We start from the raw sequence: 20,166 nt of genomic DNA, 5'->3' as shown, positions 1-20,166 counted from the left end.
TCACTCCCCCTCCCAAAAGATGGACACTTCTAAACCCTTTGCTTCTGTAGCACAGAGCCTTATGGGATGCTGTGGTGTTAATTTAGTATCCTTCTGGCAGTGGAAGGACTTTAAGCTTTGGATTCTAAGGAGAAGGCACTGATGTGGTTTTGCATCATTTTAAGAATTTCATACTCGCATGTTTTGCTGTTACACTAAATAATATTAATTAAATGAATTATATTAAATTCCCACCTCAGTGCATATCCCACTAACACTAATGAGTAAATATTTAAATCTTTCTATAAATATTGTCCTTCAGTGATTTTTATCGTAGCAGTAAATTACAGTTTTGCAGTGCAGGTCCTAAATGGTGATTTTAACAATGTGTTCAAACCAAACTTTTAAGTAAATTAGAGGAGAAATCTCTTATAAATTATTCTTGACACCATTGTGCTTAAAAACCGTGAATATGGTTTCTGTGCTATACTGTATCATAATTCATGTACATACTTTCTTCATTTGTTCCTGTAGCCAACCCCGCACTTCTGCCTCTCAGTTGCCACCGTGAAAGCCCTTCAGGACATCATCATCTCTTTATTTGTAACACCATAATCTACTGCCTAGTAGAAGAACTATAAGAGGCTGACTAAATGGAGAGTATTGCAAACATAAAGAACATTTTTCTCTCTTCCCTCTTCTGATCAAGCTTTTAAAGAATATTTATTTAGAGGCAACATTTTATAGTTGTTTTATGATTATGTGCACATATGTTAAAAGTGTAAACCCCATTTTACCTGCCATAGTAGAGGGAACTGAATCTTCAATGATATTTTTACTTAATAAAGAGATTGTGTATAACCTCAGGTACCATACATTCTTCAAAGTTGACAGTTCTTGCCATCTGGAAATAACCTGCAGAGGTATGGGAGCTATGTCACCTAATCTGCCTCTGCGGTGAAAGGAATATGTTTTATGTTGACCTAGAGTTTCAGCCAGTCCACAGTGACACTCTCAGGAAACAAATGCACACATATGCAAACTGCATATACATTTCAAGCTGTGCTTCCAGTCCAGGGCTGTTGAATGTGTTTAGAATAAAAGATTTGCTTATATTGGACAAAAAATTATTCAGCAAGAATAAGTTATGATATGTTCTTGTGGTGTGTCCATTCCTAGCCTAACCACTGGAAGCAGGAGGGGAAATTGCAAATGAAAGGGGATTCTTCCTTCAAAAAGCTCCTTCATACTTGGGAATCAGATGAGCAGGATTAGAGAATGGCACTGTCACAGAGCACACAGGTGCCCTGCTCCTTAGAGCAGGAACAGCTAGGGAGAGAGCCCTAGCAGTGAGTGGGGAGCCCAGCTGCTAGTTACCAGGGCAGCCAGGGTCACAGGTGCTGGTTGCTAGGGCAACCACTGGGGAGTCAGCTGACAGGAAGGGGCAGGGTCTGGTACATATAAACCCCAGGAGTGAGGCCAGGAGGGTAGTGCTCTGCTGGCAGCCATGGGAGAAGGAGCTCTGCCAGGGCAAGCGGAGTGGAGAAGCCTGATGGCCTGAGCAGCTCCTGTCTGCTGTTATGGGTGGAGAATTCCCTGGTAAGGATTGAATGAGACTTTTCGTTATGGCTCAGGGGCTTGATTTTTTTTATTTGTAGTTTCATAGGTCCAGAGGACTGGGTGAGGCTATTAAGGGTTCGAGGAGGCCTCATAGGGGCTCCACGGTAGTGTGGGGACCCTGGTACCAGAGAGGGCATGATATTTTTGGGGTGCAGTGACCCCAGCCCCAGGGTGAGGGGGTGGCAGAGTGCCAGGAAGGCACAGGACAAGACAGGGTGGTAGAAGCCCAGGGAGGTCAAGGAGAGGGCCAAATTACAACAGGGGCCAGGTCAAAACCACGTCGGTACCATCTGCGAAGCTTGGGCTGTGGTGTAGGGGAGGAAAAAGAGCCTCAGATAGTACCCCCTGGCATCAGGGCCAAAACAATCGGTAGCTTCCTGCTAATTACATCTATTAATTAATCAATTAAGATCAAGGCATGGCAGGAAAGTAGGCAGGCGGTTGGCCCATAACAGGAGGGTGGAGTCACCGATAGAAAGACTCTAGTAGAGGTACTCCTGTCACAGGCACCAAAATGTATCATAGGCCATACATTGCCAGGACTCTGTCTGTGCAATTCACAAGGCAGCACAAAGTTCAGTTCCTCAAATTGTAATCAAGTTCAGACACATATGATCTCTTCCTTATAATGTGGAATTAGGAATTCCTCAGCTCCTTGTCTATTTCTGAAAGTACTTACTTTTCAAATGTAATGTTTTACAACTTGGATTATCACAAAAGTATAAGGCAGAAGGCAGAGCCATGTGGCACCATAGAGACTAACATATTCAGAGAGGTATGAGCTTTTGTAAGTCATAGTTTCATAGTTACAGCTGACTTTGTCATATTGTATTAATGGACTTGCACAGGGTGGAAATACTCTTCAGGTCCATTCATAACATCTGACGAAGTAGGTTGTAACCTACAAAAGTTTCTGCCTTCTGAAACAGTTAGTCTGTATGGGCATTTTTAGATATGTGTGTGATGCAGTGCCAGGCATTTTTTAAAGTGCCCAGCACGGCATTGCGCCTATTTGTATAAACAGGGAAATGCGTGTCAGCACTGAGAAAATGGTGGCAGCACCCTTTTGAACTAAAACACATAGAAGGTGTTTTAGTTCAAAAGCTCACTGCCTCCATTGTCTTAGCGCTGATGTGTATTTTGCCACTTATGCAAATGCTGGGTGCATCTGCTTGCGGGCAAAGTGGACTCAATCAATTGAGGCTGGTCTGATGCAGCGCATCTCTGGTGCATCGTAGCACAAAAAGGTGCGTTTACAAATGCCTTTGTTGCCACGCTGCCCTGCATTCTGCTAAACTTCACACTAACAAGGCTAATTACCTCTCTAGAGCTGGAGAGGTTGGGGATGGAAATTTCAAATAACCATCACCACATCCCCCACAACTGCAGGATTTCACCATCACTATTTGTTGTTTCTTTGGCTCGTTTCATTTTTTAAAAGCCCATGAAATGGGACTTCTCACATTTCCATTGGTAGATTATTTTAAAAATGTAAAAGGATTCCTAGGATTTTTTTTTTAATATTCAGCCCACATTTTCTCTTCCTTAATTGCTTCCCACTATTTCTAGTTATATCCCATTGGACTCCCTTCAACATTTTTTCTCCTTGCTTTATTTTGCCCCATCAAATACACGTATGCACTTATTATAGTCCCTCTGAGTTAACATTTAGATAAGCTAATTTTACAAGGCCTCCAGTTTAGTATCACTTGCATGTGTCATTAATATTCTGTTTACTCCCTCTTTCACTAATGAAGGTATAATATAAGACAGGACCTATCACTGATCCCACTAGACACCTCCTACCTACTTGGTATATCACTATTTATGAGCACTCTTTGTTCTTGGTCTTCAGCCATTTTTCTTTCACCATGGCAGCATTCTTATCTAAGTCTGGTAAAATATTTTATTTTCAAGTAAGGGCTTGTGAGTAACTAGATGAAAAGTCTTCTTTAATTCCAGCTCCATTACTTGTACAGCATTGCTTTCTTGTACATTTTGTAATTCTACCCAAAACCAATACTGAATATTAAGCAATCTAGAGGTTGCTTTCTGACCTGAGGATCCTTTTTTTCACCCCTTGCTTAACACCTGTTGCCACAGTGACAAGCACTCTACAAAGGGTAGATTTGGATCTGTCCGGACGAAGGTGATCTATTACTCACCAAAGTGTTCTCAGTGATTACACTAGGACTCCTCTTGTGAGCAGCTGCTTATTCAGATGAACATTGGATTCATAATCTAACTGTAAAACAGCGGTTCCCAAACTCTGACAGATTACGCACCACCAGTTTAAAATGATGCAACATTAAGTGCCACCAGCAAATTTTTGCCATATAAAGTAATTGTAAGAAATCTGTTAACACGTACCACTTACAGGTGGTGGTACACATACCACAGATTGGGAACCACTGCCCTAAGCAGTGGCAACACATAGGGGGTGCACGTGCACCCCCTGAAAGCACTGGTGCACCCCCTGTCAGGCTGCGCTCCCTGTTTAGGCAACAGGCAGGGGGGCAGGCGAGAGTGCTGGTCCCCCTCTGTGAGCACCGCCAGGAGAGTGGGGCTGCCAACAGAAGTGTCCACACCACTTCTGGAAGTGGTCACAGGGGGACCACCCCCTGTCAGTGCATTCATCTGCCAGGGGAACCCCCGCCCCCCAGTTGCTGACTGGTGTGGGCGGGGGAAGCACATGTCACCCATGGCCCTAAGTAATTTAAAAAAAAAATACAAGGATCCAGATTCTGCTATACCTACTCTACATAATATTTTAGACTTTAAGAGTGAAGTCAATGGCAAAAGTCCTATTGACCACAGCAGGGCCAAGATTTCATCCCAGATATCTACCGATTTATGTCAATGGGTCTTTTTGTGGCATAAGCTGCTGTTCTTTGTAACAGCAGGAGCTAGGTAGATGAGCTGCCTTTTTCCTTTCTATTGGCTCTTGGATTATTCTCTACACTTTGAGTACAGCTGACATGCCACAGCCTCAAGAATTGATAGAAGTTTTGTCTTGGGGCCATAGTGAGGTCCTAAAACCTTACAGTGCTATATGCAACTCTGGTTTATTCCTGTCACCACGTGTTCCTCTCACCACCTACTCCCATGGTATTCTCTAGGTCCCTATTGAGTCTTGTCCTTCTTGGATCTTAAGTACTCTTTGGCAGAGAAGTCCTATGACACAATGAGGTACAAATCCTGAGAGGCCTACGGCACCATAGTAACATAATAGTATTTTTTTTTCCCATCATAAATTGTTTTTCATTTAAGTTTAATTTTTGATGGTAGCCAGTGTCATAAAATGTTTTTCCCAATTTCAGTCAAACCCAGGGGCTGACAAATTAGCACAATAATGGCTCCCAGTCACTTGAAATTTGCTAACATTCTGGGTTTTAACTACAGTGGTCTTTGCCTTGAATGTTTCATTATGGCTTCTTCTCTTTCCCTGTATTGCATTATTCTACCAGGGGTTATCCTGCTACTTCTGGATAAGTTGCGGAAGATGAAATGGGAGCAGATGTGGAGACTCACAGCTGAAAGAGAGTTAATGAGCATGCTGTCCACCTCATTGGCTGACCAGGTGAGCAAGTAGTCTTGAAGAAACATTGCTGCTTGGATGTGGGATGGGAGGTGTTTATGTTGCATCCCATGCTCTCTTTATAAGCACACAGAACTTGGTGCACCATCATTGTGGGGGAGATTTTGAATGTAGGGCTAGAGATTTATCCACAGCACTGAAATTAGCACACTAAAATTTTTCATCTCCATTGATTTTTCAAAGGGATACAATTGGGCCTTTTTCCTTTTTACAGTTTTATTTCAGCCTATCTTTCTGTGAAACAAAAGGCTCCAGGCTTCTGAAGTCTGAAAATAACATTTCTTTCTCTATGGACTTTTTTATGGGTGATTCCAGTCCTGGCAGTTTCTAAATATTGCTATTGTCTGTACCACTGTAGCACCCTAAACTCAGTCATTAATGTAGTGGCCCTCACAACACCCATGTGAAATAGGGAAGTGCTATTATTCCTGTATTACAGAATGGGAAGCTGTGACTGAAAGATTTAAGAGTCTGATCTGAGCCTGATCCAAGATTTATTAAAGTTTATGGGAAGACTCCCATTGGGGTAGCTTTTGAATTCGGTCTTAAGTGACTTACATAAGGTCACATGGAAAGTTTATAATGGGAAGTGAATCCAGATTGTATAAATCTTAATTTGGCACTTTAACTACTAGGGCATCCACATCCACACCATCTCCCACTGTGCCCCTACTTCAGGACAGAACAGAGGGTGCATCTACATGTGGTGATTTAAGGCACATTAGCCATTTTTAAGGCACGTTAAGGACGGAGATCTACACATATGCACCCTTAATGTGCCTTAAAAATTACAATGTTAGGCTAATTGTGCCTAAATTTGATACCTGCATGAAGCAGGTATCAAATTTAGGCACAATTAGTTAAGGTGCCTTAAACATAGCATTAAGGCTCTTTAAGGCATTCATACATGTGACTGAGTGGGCTGGAGCACAGCCCACAGGATCCCGCACTGCTGCCAGGCACTGCCAAGAAGAAGCAGCAGCAGCAGGTGCTGTTCTGCAAGATGCAGGAGCTGGAGTGGCAGTACCAGCAGCAGCAGTCCCTGTCAGTGTGCAGGACTGCATTGCCCAGCCAGCAAACCAGTCCCGAGGCAGAGGCGCAGGGGAGCCACTAACAAAGGTCCTGCCCATGCTGGGCTGCCCCTCTTCCCCCGCAGGGAGTCGTGTGGGGAAGTGTTCCCTCTTTCCCTTCTACTTTGACAAGAACCCTTGCACCTCCTGCCCCCTCTGCCAACTTACTGCATACTGATAGGGATCACTGCTGCCAGAACCGCCACTCCACCTCCTGTGTCTGCACCTTGCAGAACACCACCAGCCACTTATTAGCGGTACCCAGCGACAGCACAGGGCCCCATGGGCTCAACTCTGGCCGCCTTATTGTCCAATGTTGAAGAGGCAGAAACATGGGGAGGGGGGTTAGAGCTGAGGCTGCGCCGGGCCCACCACATCCAGGGGGACTGGAGGCTCCCACCCCCTTGGCCTGCTCTGGGCTGCACTGCCTGGTTGCACTGCTGCAGGCTTCCAGGAGCTGTCCGGGGTTCTGACCAGGGCAGGCTGCCCAGCGAGCCACATTAAGGCACCTGAAGGCCTCCATGTGTAGATATGTGCATTATTACATTAGGCTAAGGCGTGTCCACATGTAAACACAAGGATTATTACATTAGGCTAAGGTACATTAAGTTTAGGCATACATTTATTCACATGTAGATATACTCATTTATATGTTGTAAGTTGATTTGTAGGACTGTTTTACGTATGTTTCCTTGAAACATCTACAACTACAGATGGCACAACAGAGTAATAACTAATGGTACTACAGAGTAATAACTAATACTCCAATACTTCTTTGTTCTTAAAGAAGGGTAAGTGCCCAGATTGCTCTTTTTTCTTTGTTGAAACTTGTTGTACTTACTGTAACAGCAGACATCTCACCATCTACCATGTATAACTGTCCAGGGTAGGGGGAACAAACACACTATTATTTTTCCAGTGGTACAAAATACGTTTTTACAATCCAACAGCAATCTGCTAGTTGTCTGTGTTAAGACAAGCTCTTCCCCTGGTCTAGTGTGACCTGCCCTCAGGGTGACAGCGCTTTTAACCAAAGCAGAATTTTGAAGATAGGTTTTGTGGAGCTGACATCTAATGTAATAACACACTATTTTCCCTGTCTCCAGCAAAAGGAAAGCAGGATGAAGTCAATCAGTTCAGAGGAATATATGCACCTGTCTCTGATAATGATGTGCCTGATTTATTTTTTCTGCTTTTTGGGGGTGTTTTTTGCTAGGATATCTTCAATGCAGTCATCAAACAGAACCCCTTCCTTGTCTACCAGCTTCCATGTTTCTGGAATGTACAGCTGTCTGATCATACCCGTTCTGAGCAGTGCTACAGAGATGTGTCTGACCTAAAGGTAAGCTTAACAGAAGCTGCAAGCCCATGGCTTGGATATTGGTTGTGTTTGGGGAGATGATGTGGAAATTTCACAATGGCAGAAGTAAAAGGTACATCCTTAAATAAGAGAAAGCAGATGCAAGTGTTACACTTGTTCTTTGTAGAGTACAAGCGAAGGTCAGAAAAGGAAAGAAACGAGGGCTAGGTACAGACATTCGAAAAGCCAAAGGTAGAATCAATCTAAATTATGTGTGGGTCTTTTTTTTTCTGTAAACAGTGTAGTTTAAATTGGTAGTGAACAGAACACACATTTGCCTAAGGGGGCGGAATCTTAGACTGCGTTCTGCCATTTTTAAACCAGTCTGTGTGCATCAAACTTCTGTTCTGTTACAGGTATAGACCAGTATCCAATCACTTATGCCAGTAAACCAGGAAAAGTGTAATGTTTGTACCTGGCGTGTGTGTGTTGAACCTTTTGGTAGTCATGACAGCAAAAGATTGAGAACACTTCCTAGAGGTAATCTGGTTGCACTCAGATGAGGCACTTCCCCCTCTTTTAAATCCTGTATGTCTCTACCAAGGCACTTCTTTCTGAACTGCTACCCTGCTGCTGTTCCAGTTCTTAACTACTCCTGAACAAGCAATGACAGTACCCCTTGTATTTTGATCAAGAAGAAAGAGTTTTTAAACAGAGTTGATTTATAAAGAAATTTTGACAAAGAGGACCAAAAGAATGGTGTAACTCTGAACCAAATTGCCATGATGTACAATGATCCAAAATCAAAGGGACTGTATGTAGTCCTTATTCAGCTTTAACTAACTCTATACTCTAACACACTTCCACTGATAACACAGGGGCTTTTCTTGAGAGAGGACTTAGTAGAAACCAAGTAAAGACCATTGGTTTTAATGCAAAACATGTAGACCTATACCAATATAGTTTCAAGTAACCTGTATTTTAAGACACAGTGCAGAAGAGCTAATTGATATCAAGTTAACAGGAACAAGATTTTGGCCCCACTGTAGTCAAATAGAAGTTTCATTGACTTCAGTGGGACCAAGATTTCACTGCAGGTTATTTAGAAGTATAACACCTTCTAGGTCACATTACAAATTGTTTGCTGGCTGAAGGAAGAGGAAGACAATTAAAAAGACAATACATATTAGGACCCTATGACTGACCCTATATGGCAGGGCTGGCCAACTTGCAGCTCTGGAGCCACATGTGGCTCTTCAGAAGTTAATATGCATCTCCTTGAATCTCAGCACAAGCACACAGTAACCAGCTTCCAATTGGGCTCATTCTGATTGGAAGCTGGTCACCATGTGCTTGTGCAAAGTTTCAAGGAGGTGCATATTAACTTCTGAAGAGCCACATGTGGCTCTGGAGCCACAGGCTGGGCACCCCTGCTATAGGGGCAGAAGTCTAAAATAAAGCAAGGAAGGAAAAGTACAGCAGATGCAACATCGTAAATGAGGACTATTAGACTGCTCGGTGAATGATCATAAATTAGTTTCTAATTGTAGTCTCTATGTTTTAAAGCTTTTAATGAGTTCTGTAGTGTTTGATGCATTAGAAAAGAGGTTGGATGGTTTTAAACAACTACAGCAAACTAAAATTAGTTATGCAGTAGTAAGTTTGAAATGTTAGACTAAAATTTGCATGCAGGATATCCAGAACTGGAAGCTATTTAGACTTCTAGAGGGTCCAATTTAATGTAATAAGCCTAGACAGCAATACAGGGGCATTGACTGGATAGCCTGTTCAGAAACAGTACTGGATAAACATTGTAAATGATTTTTGTTGACTTTTTTTTTTTTTTTTTTCAAACTTTACAAAAGATTACTTTTGAGCCCCTCTGTATTGTCATCTGAGGATGTTTTGGCAGAGTTCACAGATAGGAATATTCACATAAGCAACACATTTTGGATATATAAAGACAGGTCATCACAAAAGTTGTATTATCCAGTCAGTTGAGATAAACATGTCATGTTCTATCAATCAAAGCTAACCAACGCAGGTTGAATTTCATAGGTCAGATATTTGCAACAAATGGCACACGGATGATCTAGAAACCAAAATTTAAAACAAATACAGTGGCGTCCATAAGCCTTTCATTGTTGGTGTCTAGGCAGCATCCATGCAGGGATTCACAGTGCCATAGCACTGCCCTGTGATAAAGTGCTGGCATACATTCTGGCCCCTCTGCTTTCCTGGTGAAAATCATGTATCGAGGTGATTGCCAAGATCAAAGCAAAAAAGAGATCTCAGTGTAGAAGAGAAAATGTTATGTAAAGGAAGAACTTTGGGAAAATGGACCTGTTGTGGAAAAATTTTAATATAAAACAGAGCCTTAATACATAAGTTCACATAAATAGCTGAGGCACCCGTGGTGGGTTACCAAATTTATGCTGACAAGTGTAATTTAGTCTCAGTTCTTTACTATTGTATTTCATAGCATGCTACTAAATGTATTGTCTTTGTCGTGAGTCCCTCAAAGTGCCATAGTAAGGGGGATGAAGTCAGGCACAGTAGGTGCACTGTTACTCTAATGGGCTTTTTGTCATTAGTCACACAATTTGCAGTGCCATTCCATGTGTGAGTAGGTCCTTTGCTGCTGCTCTTATTGCTGTTGGCAATGCATTGCTCACACATGGAGTGGCATTGCAGATTTTACACTTTGCCATTCAGGTAGCCTAAACCTTCTTTCTCAGGTTGGCTCCCCATTACTACCTATCTTCAGCTAAGAGTTCAGAAGCTTTAGGGCAGAATCCTACTTCACTTTAGATGTTTAAATGGCACTTACCTCTTCATGTATGTGCCATTTTAAATGTTTATACACAGTTTGCAATCCTCCTCCCTCTGTAGTGTGGACACAGAAGCATTTGCATAGCTTCTGGCAGGCCAGGTTCTTTGGGTAGTTGTGATGTCCTTTACTAGACCAATAATGGCCTGTCTATGTCTTTAGACCAACACAGCAACAACCAAAAACCCAGCTGCATGGCTTCTGGGAATTCAGAGTAGGCTGTGCACTGGCCAGGCAGGTATATGGCTCTACATAGGTGTATTCCAGGTGAACTTAAATTACAAAAATGTAGGTGGGCAAAAAACCCATAGCTAACAGGTGTTGCATACTAGAGGAAGGCCTACTCATGCTTTAACCTCAGAGGTATTTGCCTCAAGGATTAGCAGACAGGTTCTAAGCCCTCTTTGTCCTGAAGAGGTTTGAACCTGCTTCTCTCTAACTTCCTAGCATGATCCACCAGGCCACAGGCTGGGAATTATCCTTCCCCTCTGCAGCCCTCTTGTGAACCTGGCTTCTGGACAGCAAAGACAGGGACAAACTTAAGGCCCAGAAGAAGAAAGCAAGCTGAGGGTGTGTAGCTCAGTGGATGGATACTGCTCTGGAAGAGATAATGGTTGGGTTTTAGCCTGGACCCTTGTCACCCACACAGGCTGAAACCTCCCCATAGCTGTCCATGTAGTGAATATTACACACATTTATAAATATTAAATGAGATGCCAGAACTCTTACTCAGGTATTTGGGATTTACTCCCTAGTTCAGCAAGGTACTTAAGCAAATATGTAATTTTAGGCAGGTGAGTACTTCCTTCGGCTCTGTGTGGACTTATACCCAGCCTTTGGTATGTGAATGTGCTTAAGTGCTTTACTGTATCATGTCTCAACAAAGGCTTAGTGGCTCAGTTGTATAAATACTGATTATGGTAAAGTTATTCCAGTTTATACCAACTGCGGCACTGACCCATAACATGAGACTACTGGGATGGGATTTTATCTTTTTTTCTTGTATTTGTGATAACTTGAATTTATGGATTAGCACTGTGAGACGTAGCTAGAATTAGTGCCTAGGAAAATGTGAGCAATTTGGTCTGTTTGCTATGAACAGCAGATATAATAAACACAGCCTTAAAGTACGTATGTCTTAAAAATCTGTAAATCAGTCCATTTCCATGGCTTTTAATATATAATGGCATGGCACAAGAGATTTGGCACATCTTGTATTTCATGGCAAATAAGGCTGGAGTGAAGAATAAGCTAGTAGAAACCTCCAGGGGAAGAAAGGAAGAAAGATAAATGGTTAAGTTTGTGCTGGAGGATTAAGAAGGATGGCAGGAGGAAGGAGGAAATGCAGGAAAAGATTTAAATTCCAGACTAATGCTGGCCCAGCCTTGGTATTCCTCAAAGTCAAATGAAACTGCATTTCTCTTGTCAAGCTGAAAAGACACCAATTTAATTCCATCTGGTCTCCAAGTCCATGGGATTTGAGGATTTGTCATCATTATACACAGCATTATGTCAAATAAACTTAGGGAGGCCTCATAGTTGGCTGCTTTTCAAGTATGTACACACTTCCCTGATGTTCTGTTCACATCTCAGCATGATGGAAGCACAGTGTGGCTGGCATTCTTTATGAAAGTATATGAGGCATTTGTACATTTTACAAGAGACAAATAGAATTTCTAATCATGGTTTTTCTCCATTTATTGTCCCCTAAGTTGCATCTGTCTTCTTGAAAAATGTTTTCTTGTTTTAAGTTTAGAGAGGGTGAGATCCTTTGTTGTTCAAATCAGCTAGGTTGATTGACAGCAGCTGAGGACCATGCTAAAAATATTCAGTTTGATTTTGGGACCTAGGAGGCTTTGTTAGAGCAGGCATAAGAAAGAAAGGGAATATTTATAACCATAGTTTAGTTTTTAACTGGTCACTGTTCTTAAACACTGTTTCATCCAATATGGACAGCACTTTAAACTTTTTATTGTCAGATAACTTACCCGGCACCCATCTCACATACTGATGAAGAAAGCCTTAAAAGCAGCTAGGCTGAACACTTAAAATACCTTTTATCTGCTGAGATTGTCACGAGGAATCAGAGTTTTAAAGAATAATTTCATAAACATATATCATTTCCCTCCCCCCTTGCATCTGTTGTAAGACTGCTTCATATGCAATAAGACCACTTGGAAAATTAATTTTACTAGAGAACAAGTAAAAGAAATTGGTTAAAGAAAGAGAGTTGAATGTTAGTTCTTCACTTGAACATTGCCTCTGATGGGCTTTGGAGCTTAAACAGGTTTATTTTTGCTCTGTATTTCTCACATCTGGAAAAATTCCCAGAAGGTGACATGGTGGACCGGGTAAGAGGTGCCAAAGAACTGATATACCTGCTTTATAGATAAGAGCTATCTTTCTAAAGTACCCATCTCTCCACTTTGAGCACTTAGAGGGCTCCTTTTACTGTAGTATGTCAAGCTAGGCATTTGTGTGATGCAGGTACATATTCTGTTACTCTGATCCCTGAAGCTGGTGGAGCTCTGACTGGAAGAAGTGGTTCATGCACAGGGAGAACCTTGCTGGCACGTGTTGTGTATTTGCTTTTCCCTTTTGCTTAAGTGTGAGCTCTTATCTGTGAAGAAATTTCAGTTACCATGGCCTGGCGAAGACTGAACAGCAGTGGAAATCCTAAAGAATATAATGAATTGTGATGTCTCCAACAATGAATTGTGACCTCACTGAATGAGTCGAGCATGAAGAGAAGGCTGGTTGTCAAGGATACAATTCCTAGTTACACACAGGTGTTCCGTTAATCATGAGTAAAAGACCTAGGAAGGTTCAATAGGAATTTACTATATTGCTATGTTTTACCATAAATATTTCTTGAGTTGTGTTGATTGCCTTTTAAATTGACTTTAAACACTACTGACATTGAATTAACAGGTAGATAGATAACGATCTGAATAAATCTCCTTTTCGAAGCAGCTTTAGGTGTGTCACTCTTCCCCTGAATTGTCTTCCCAGATTGTCTACAAAAGTTTGTGATGCATCTAAATCTTAACCCAAATGTATCGTTTCACTTCTGTCCCAATCATAATCTACTTTGCCTCTTGCTTTTCCAATGCTAAGCTGTACAGCTTAGCCAAAGCACCTCCATGCTGACCTTCCCTGTACTACACACTTGGTTCTTTCTGAGAGGCATTAAGAGGTACGTGTTTTCAGGTTTAGGGTTTTGTTGCTTACCCATATTGAGGGGAAAAAAAATCCCTGTAGAGAAGTATTGTGACATATTTCCAGGATCAAAAAAGAGGACAGCGGTGGGGGGGAGGTGGCTGTGAGCCGGCAGCAGGGGGAGGTAATGTGATCGGGAGGGGGCGGAAGGCAGTAATATGACTGTGCCCTGCCAGTGCCCCTCACTCCCAACCTGCAACTCTCCTCCTCAGCACTGCCAGTGCCCCTCACTCCCAACCTGTAGCACCCTGCCGCACAGCCCTGCTGGTCCCCCTCACTGCCAACCCAGAGACCTTTGCCCTCCCCCAGCCTTGCTGCCTGCATGCACGCATGTGTGCGCACACACACACACATGCTCTTACTTGCTGGGGCCAGTGCACAGGGCACATGACTCCCAACAGCCAGTCACCTTGCCCACTGCTCCCAGCTGTAAGCACTCCCATGCTGCTGGTGCCCAGGAAAACAGAGGAAGACCAAAAAAAATGTTGATCTTATTTTAAAAACCCTCCTGGACATGATGACAGGAGGTCAAAAAAGAGAACATGTCTGGGAAAACCCAGATGTATGGTAACCCTAATTAAAGTGCTTTCACTTGTGAGCCAGCTAGGATATGAATGTTGTTCTTCAGCATGAAAAGACACATAACTAACCCAGGCCGTAAACAGGCTTCTCATTTGATGCAGTCCTGATTATCCCTGGTTTTGACTTGGATCAAAACAGTAGCTGCACAGCCATTTACACTGTAGCCCATCCAAGCTGCAGTGCTGCTCCTCTGCCAGTAGGTGGCCAGTGGAAGTACACAGCCTGACAGACTTGTCCCACAATGAACTTACAGATGTATACAGTGATGTCCCGGGGAAACATTTTAGCAACTTATTATCTTGCATACTTAACAGGTACTTGAAGTGAGACAGTGGACATGTATCTTGGATCCTGAGACACAAGGCTTTCTCCTGGGGGAAATGTGACATCTGTTTACAGCCCCCTGTGCCAACAAAGGGAGATGTTTGCCATTTTAGTCTGACCTAGAGCACTGTTTAACAGATAGAAAAATCTGGTTACGTAAAATTAACCTAAAAGACCCTGTGCTATTGGTGTTAAGCATTGCTCATGAGATTAAGAGTGACATTGGACAGGAAGTGATTTTTACTGTACAGCAAAAGTTTTTGAGACCTCAAACCTTTTTTTCATTCTGCATAAGGATAAACTGAGACCTTTTGCAAAAAAACTAAAGGGACACACCCTAATAGCTAATAGCCTACCAAGTAGGGTACTCAACAAGGGATCACCTTCTCCAAATTTGACAGAGCAGGGTCTTGAATCTGGACCTTCCACCTTCCAAGTGAGTGCCCTATGCAGTGAGCTACTGGTCTTTCTTTCTGTAGGTGCTACTCTACACTATTTGAACTTTTTACATTAAGCAGTTTTTGCATTAAAAATAAATAAATAATCTTGGGTTCAGATACTAGAACCCAGCATTGTCCCCTCTCAATTCTAACCAGTAAGCTACAGAGGTACATTACCTCACATTGCTTTCTGCCCATGAAGAAAGGCTCACTTAAGCACTGTGGAATTGGCATAGATATAGCGCTCCTTAACTATCTCACAGAGCATCTGTGAGCTTTAATTAGCAATGTTTGTGCAGACCTATCTAAAAACAGGGCTCTTTAAACCTAAATTATTCCTGTTTTCTGCCCCTTTAGCCTAGGAAAGAGAGAGCCACCGGGAAAAAAAACATTATCTTTCCCGCTATCTGAGATCTGCTGATTTCCACGGGGCACAGACAGGTTGAGAGGTTCTTAACAGCTTTCAGTAGCGGAAACAAATGGAAGGGATTGTGGCAAAGGGAAGATTTGGTATAAACATTTTCTGCAGAGAGAGAAGGTGATTTAAAAAGAAAATGAGTATGAAGGTACCCAGAGAAACTGTGTTCTGCTAGAGGGCATGACTTAGTGGTCTAAATATCTAATTTGAAATATTTAGTCTCCCTGGGGCGACTGATGCATCTCAAAACTCCCTTGAAGTAACTTGAAACCTGGGAACATTTGCTCAGATCTTTGTCCTCAGCTAAGCTCCATTCAATTTACTGTGTGAATTTTTAGGCATGACCTTAAAAATTCAAGCTCTGTGGCCTGTGTGGATATTAAAAAAACATGGTTTAAGAGCAGGAGTCTAGACTTGCACTGCTATACAAATTCCCACCCCCACCCCTTTTATTCCATTATTACCGAACATCCTCTGTTGCCTTCCACCTCTGTTTAACTGCAGTTCCATGATGCTCCAAATATGTAATGGGTCAAGTACTTTAGGGCCATATATTGCTGTATAAATGTAAGCTATCATTACTGTGTACTCCACTTCACTTGAACGCAGACTATGTGGATGTATTCCAGGAGACTGACTGAGTCTAATTTCAGTGATAGTAATGGCTGCTGATTAACTGGGATGGTATTAGCAGAAATTCAGACAGTGCCAAGTTACTTAATGATGATTAACCAAGTGTTAAATAGGTGTGGAATTCTAGGTTCTGATTTTTACTGCCAAGTAAAGATTAAGGAGTACATTTTCCTTTGTTCTCAGAAGTCCTTGGTCATGGGTTGCAGGGTCCATGGGACATGGTCACAGACACCATTGTTCATGGGATGTTCACAAGCAAACTGTTCCGGTTACAGAAGTTATGTGCTCTTTCTCCAGTAGTCTACTCCTCATGCCCCCAGATAGAGTTTTCAAGTCCAGGAAATTGAAGCTATCTTTCTTTTCGGGTTTTCTTTTAAAAAGCTAGGAAAATTAAAGGAAAACAATTAATAAAATATTAAAGCGCAGTTGTATCTGGGAAAGGGGAGTTGTATAAAAATATATAGTATTTTGGTATTTTAAATTAATTTGCTTTTTCTAAGGTCTTTCTCAAAGTCAGCTCTATTTGCAGGCAAAGATTTTTTCCCCTACCTGTCATATCCACCAACTCAACTATAAATCCTGAATAGTTGAACCAAATTCTTTCCATCTATCTTCACGCAAACAAAAGATGTTATAGACACATTATGGCTGCAGCTACCCTGTACAAACCTATTGTCTTCATAATATGCCTTCAAGGGAAGATTATGCCAGTCCACCTATGGCTAATGCGGTTGCTCTGGTGTCTTTGGCCTGTAGAAGTTCTGCTCTTGTTGAAGAGGCACAAGACCAAATTAACCAGCTTTACTCTGAGCATTGCATGAATTTGTGGGGCTAGCTAGCCATTAGGGAAAAAACATATTATCTATGTCTATATTAGGAAATAAAACTATTTCACACATTCGGTGCCTTATGAAACCAGCTATAGTTTCCCTTTTTTTTGTACTTTCAAGTATCACAGGGTTTTTCTTTAATCGCCCTTTTTAAACCATCCCTACCCTTTTAGTAGACTCGCTTTGTGCTTTTCCTGGTGTCCTTGCTATGGTTTTCTTTATATCCTTTAAGCACGTTGACATCTGCTGTCCTTTTTGATAAAAATCCAGCTTTTCTGGACAGTAATCAATTCCATTCAGCTTTCTTCAGCTCACTCCAGGCAGCTTTGACATCTGTACACATGCAGCATCTTGACACACATTTCAAATCTGATCAGATCTCAACCACCAGGTCCTTGACACTTACCAGCTTGTGTACATGCAACAACTTTTCAACTGCAGTAGCAAAGAGACTCAGAGCTGACATCTGCAGTTGTCTGGATTTGACATCATTACCCACAGGGTGGAATAGAGGCATCATGGAACCAGCATCCTGTTGTGATGTGACGTGGTGTATAATGATGAGAAATCCCTGCAGGGAAGTGGAGCCAGTCCTAAAAACAGAAATTTAGCTCATGATCACTGACCATGATTCAAGTCAAACCCCAAGGTGAGGATTTGGGATACACAGGCAGGAACAGGATGCCAATCACAAAGGAAATTATCCTGGTTATAGGAGTAGCATAGAAAATGCTTAAAAGAGTTAATTCACAGGTCTTTTTCTTCTCATTTTCCAGTGTCTCTGTTTTTCTGGTTTTACCCTTACAGCAAGTCATCAGCAGATCAACAAAACCCATTTGATGAAATGGCATACTAGAATCCTTTAAAACTCTTTAGCAGGCATTTAGATTTCCTTCAGTCCCTTGTTTGTATAATATTTATCTGTTTCCCCTGAGATAAGATTCAAACTAGGCTTTCAGGAGGCTCAATGCCCTCTGCTGCAGCTAAATGCAGTCGAATGAAACAAGTCAAATTCTTTTCAAAGGAGGGAGTTTTCAAGATTCATTTATACTGAGGAAATCTACAAATTTAAATTTGTTTCAGATCCCAGCAGAAATGGATAAAGTTTTCTTTGGTTTCTGTACAATATGCGTCTCTTATTGCATGATATAGCAGCATGTAATCTGAGCGTTAAAACAGACACTTACATGGACAGAGACCAAATGCAATGACAAAAAGCAGTGTTACTTAACAATGACTCTTAAAGCAATATCTTTGCTCTAAGTGATCTCCCAAGATCATACCATACATTAATAACTCTGTATTATGATTGAAGGTGTTTTTTACTAGAAAGAGGATATTTCTTCTTTACAAATATGTTCCTCTTTTCCAGAATTTGAATTTACATCACCACAAGGTTCTTTGAAAGCTTTATTGTTTCAGTAGCAATCTCCAGGGCAGAAATGTGTATGTCTTCCATATAAGAAAAGAAGTACGTATGAACTAGGTCTACAGCCTAGAACTGCAGCAGCCATTCTAGCTCAGCAACTAGCAGTATATGAATGATACCATGCCATCACGTAATTACTTTAATGGATGAGCAGAACCTCCATAACCCCCTGGTTGAAAATAGTGCCAGATGAGATACTTTGAAAAAAATCCCTTTAGAAGCCATAAGGATAAAATAGAATACAGCGCATTCATTTTAAATCCAAAATATCACCTCCATAAAATAAAATCATTCTAGCAAGCCACTTCTGGCTTTTCCTTACTTTCTTCCTTAGAGCCTCATTTGTATTACTTTGTCAGAATAGCATAAAGTAGTCTTAGTGGAACTGAGAATCAGATCCTTTATAGCTGAAGTAGAGTTAAATCTAGGCCAGCAAAGGAGGAGTCATCTCAAACTAATGGCTGAATACCTGCCGGCACTTGGACTTAAAGGAAAGAAGCTTAGTGCAGCACATGTAAGGGCAGTCAAATTCTCATGAAGCAATAGGAAGTGAAATAGGCTGATACATGTCAGAGCTGGTCTGTTTTGGAACAAGGTCAAAGGCCTCCCCATGCCTACTATGGTTAAGACACAAGTTCCTGTAGCCAACAAAATGCAAGGGAATGATGTTGCTATCATCACATGGGGACTTTTTTTACCTCCCTATTCTAAATAACATAGCATTCATTTGAGTCAACAAGGGATGCTTTTGGCACAAGTTTGGGATGAACTTTGAACTCATAACTCTGGAGTCATAAGGAGACATCTTAACCATCCTATCATTATATACCTTAATTTGGGACAAAAAGATGGTTAAAGGACCCAGAAATTCATGAAGAGGTTCACTAATGTTAGATAGTAAATACTTATCATTAGTTGGTACAGTCGCAGGGAAATCACAGACCATGGCTTTTATTCTCATCTTTTTTATCTATTGCTTTCATCAACTACATCCATAACTAGTCTATGACAATGTACATGCAGCACTGCATCACATAGTAGAACAATATACTAACATAGCTGATAGTATGCTGTTCATATAGTAATATTGTATGGGATACACAAAACCATGGAAGCAGTATTTGTAATTACGTATACAATATACTGTAAGGCCTTCTCAAGAATGAGGTAAAAAGAGATGTATTTATTTATTTATTGGTTTGGTTTTTGGTTTCTGGTTTTCAGCTTTCCTGAAAAGGGAAGCATATCCTTGTGCAATATAAAACTGATGGATAGAGCAAAACTATTTGCTGACGACAGGATCTGTTTCCCCATTTTTCCCCATACTAGGTGATTCACTGGAACTCACCAAAGAAGCTACGAGTGAAAAATAAGCACGTGGAATTTTTCCGTAACCTTTATTTGACATTCCTGGAGTATGATGGGAACCTTCTGAGGCGAGAACTCTTTGGCTGTCCTAGTGAGGCTGACATCAATAGCGAAAATGTAAGTGGGATGTGTGGGGCTTGATGTTGAGAAGATAGTTTCTTTTTAGCGCACAACCAGTGTGAAAGATTGAAAAGTTGCTTGTATGCAGGAGATGCTGGCTTGGGACTTAGATGTGCTTTCAGTTGCAAGCCTACCGTGGATGTATTGTATGACCTTTAACAAATTATTTCATCTGTCTGTGCTTCAGTTTCCCATCTGTGAAATAGGGTTAATAATCCCACTTTTTTCCTACCCTTGTCTGCCTTATCTAGGGTAGGATTTCCAAAAGTTCACACATTGAAAATCAATGGGATCTGTCCTCCAAAAAAACAAAAAAGCCTCGTCCTTAGACCTTAAGCCAGCAGTTCTCAACCTTTTAACACTTGAGGTGCCACTCTCATTAGACTCGGGCACCCCTCAGAAAACA

General features: G+C 41.5%; 1 protein-coding gene across 2 annotated transcripts in view; it reads left to right on the top strand.

Moving 5' to 3' along the window:
- The window catches only part of LARGE1 (LARGE xylosyl- and glucuronyltransferase 1), a 297,653-nt gene that overhangs the window by 228,727 nt on the left and 48,760 nt on the right, over nucleotides 1-20,166 (top strand). For both annotated transcript variants that reach the window (XM_019544811.1, XM_019544812.1), the window contains exons 7-9: nucleotides 5,067-5,179; nucleotides 7,484-7,609; nucleotides 19,602-19,757. In XM_019544811.1, the coding sequence (XP_019400356.1) occupies nucleotides 5,067-5,179; nucleotides 7,484-7,609; nucleotides 19,602-19,757 (395 nt within the window). The remainder of the gene's footprint in view (nucleotides 1-5,066; nucleotides 5,180-7,483; nucleotides 7,610-19,601; nucleotides 19,758-20,166) is intronic.

The sequence above is a fragment of the Crocodylus porosus genome, unplaced genomic scaffold, assembly GCF_001723895.1.
Source record: "Crocodylus porosus isolate Cpor-Errol unplaced genomic scaffold, CroPor_comp1, whole genome shotgun sequence".
Classification (NCBI taxonomy): domain Eukaryota; kingdom Metazoa; phylum Chordata; order Crocodylia; family Crocodylidae; genus Crocodylus; species Crocodylus porosus.
This window is presented reverse-complemented; position numbering and strand designations above follow the sequence as displayed.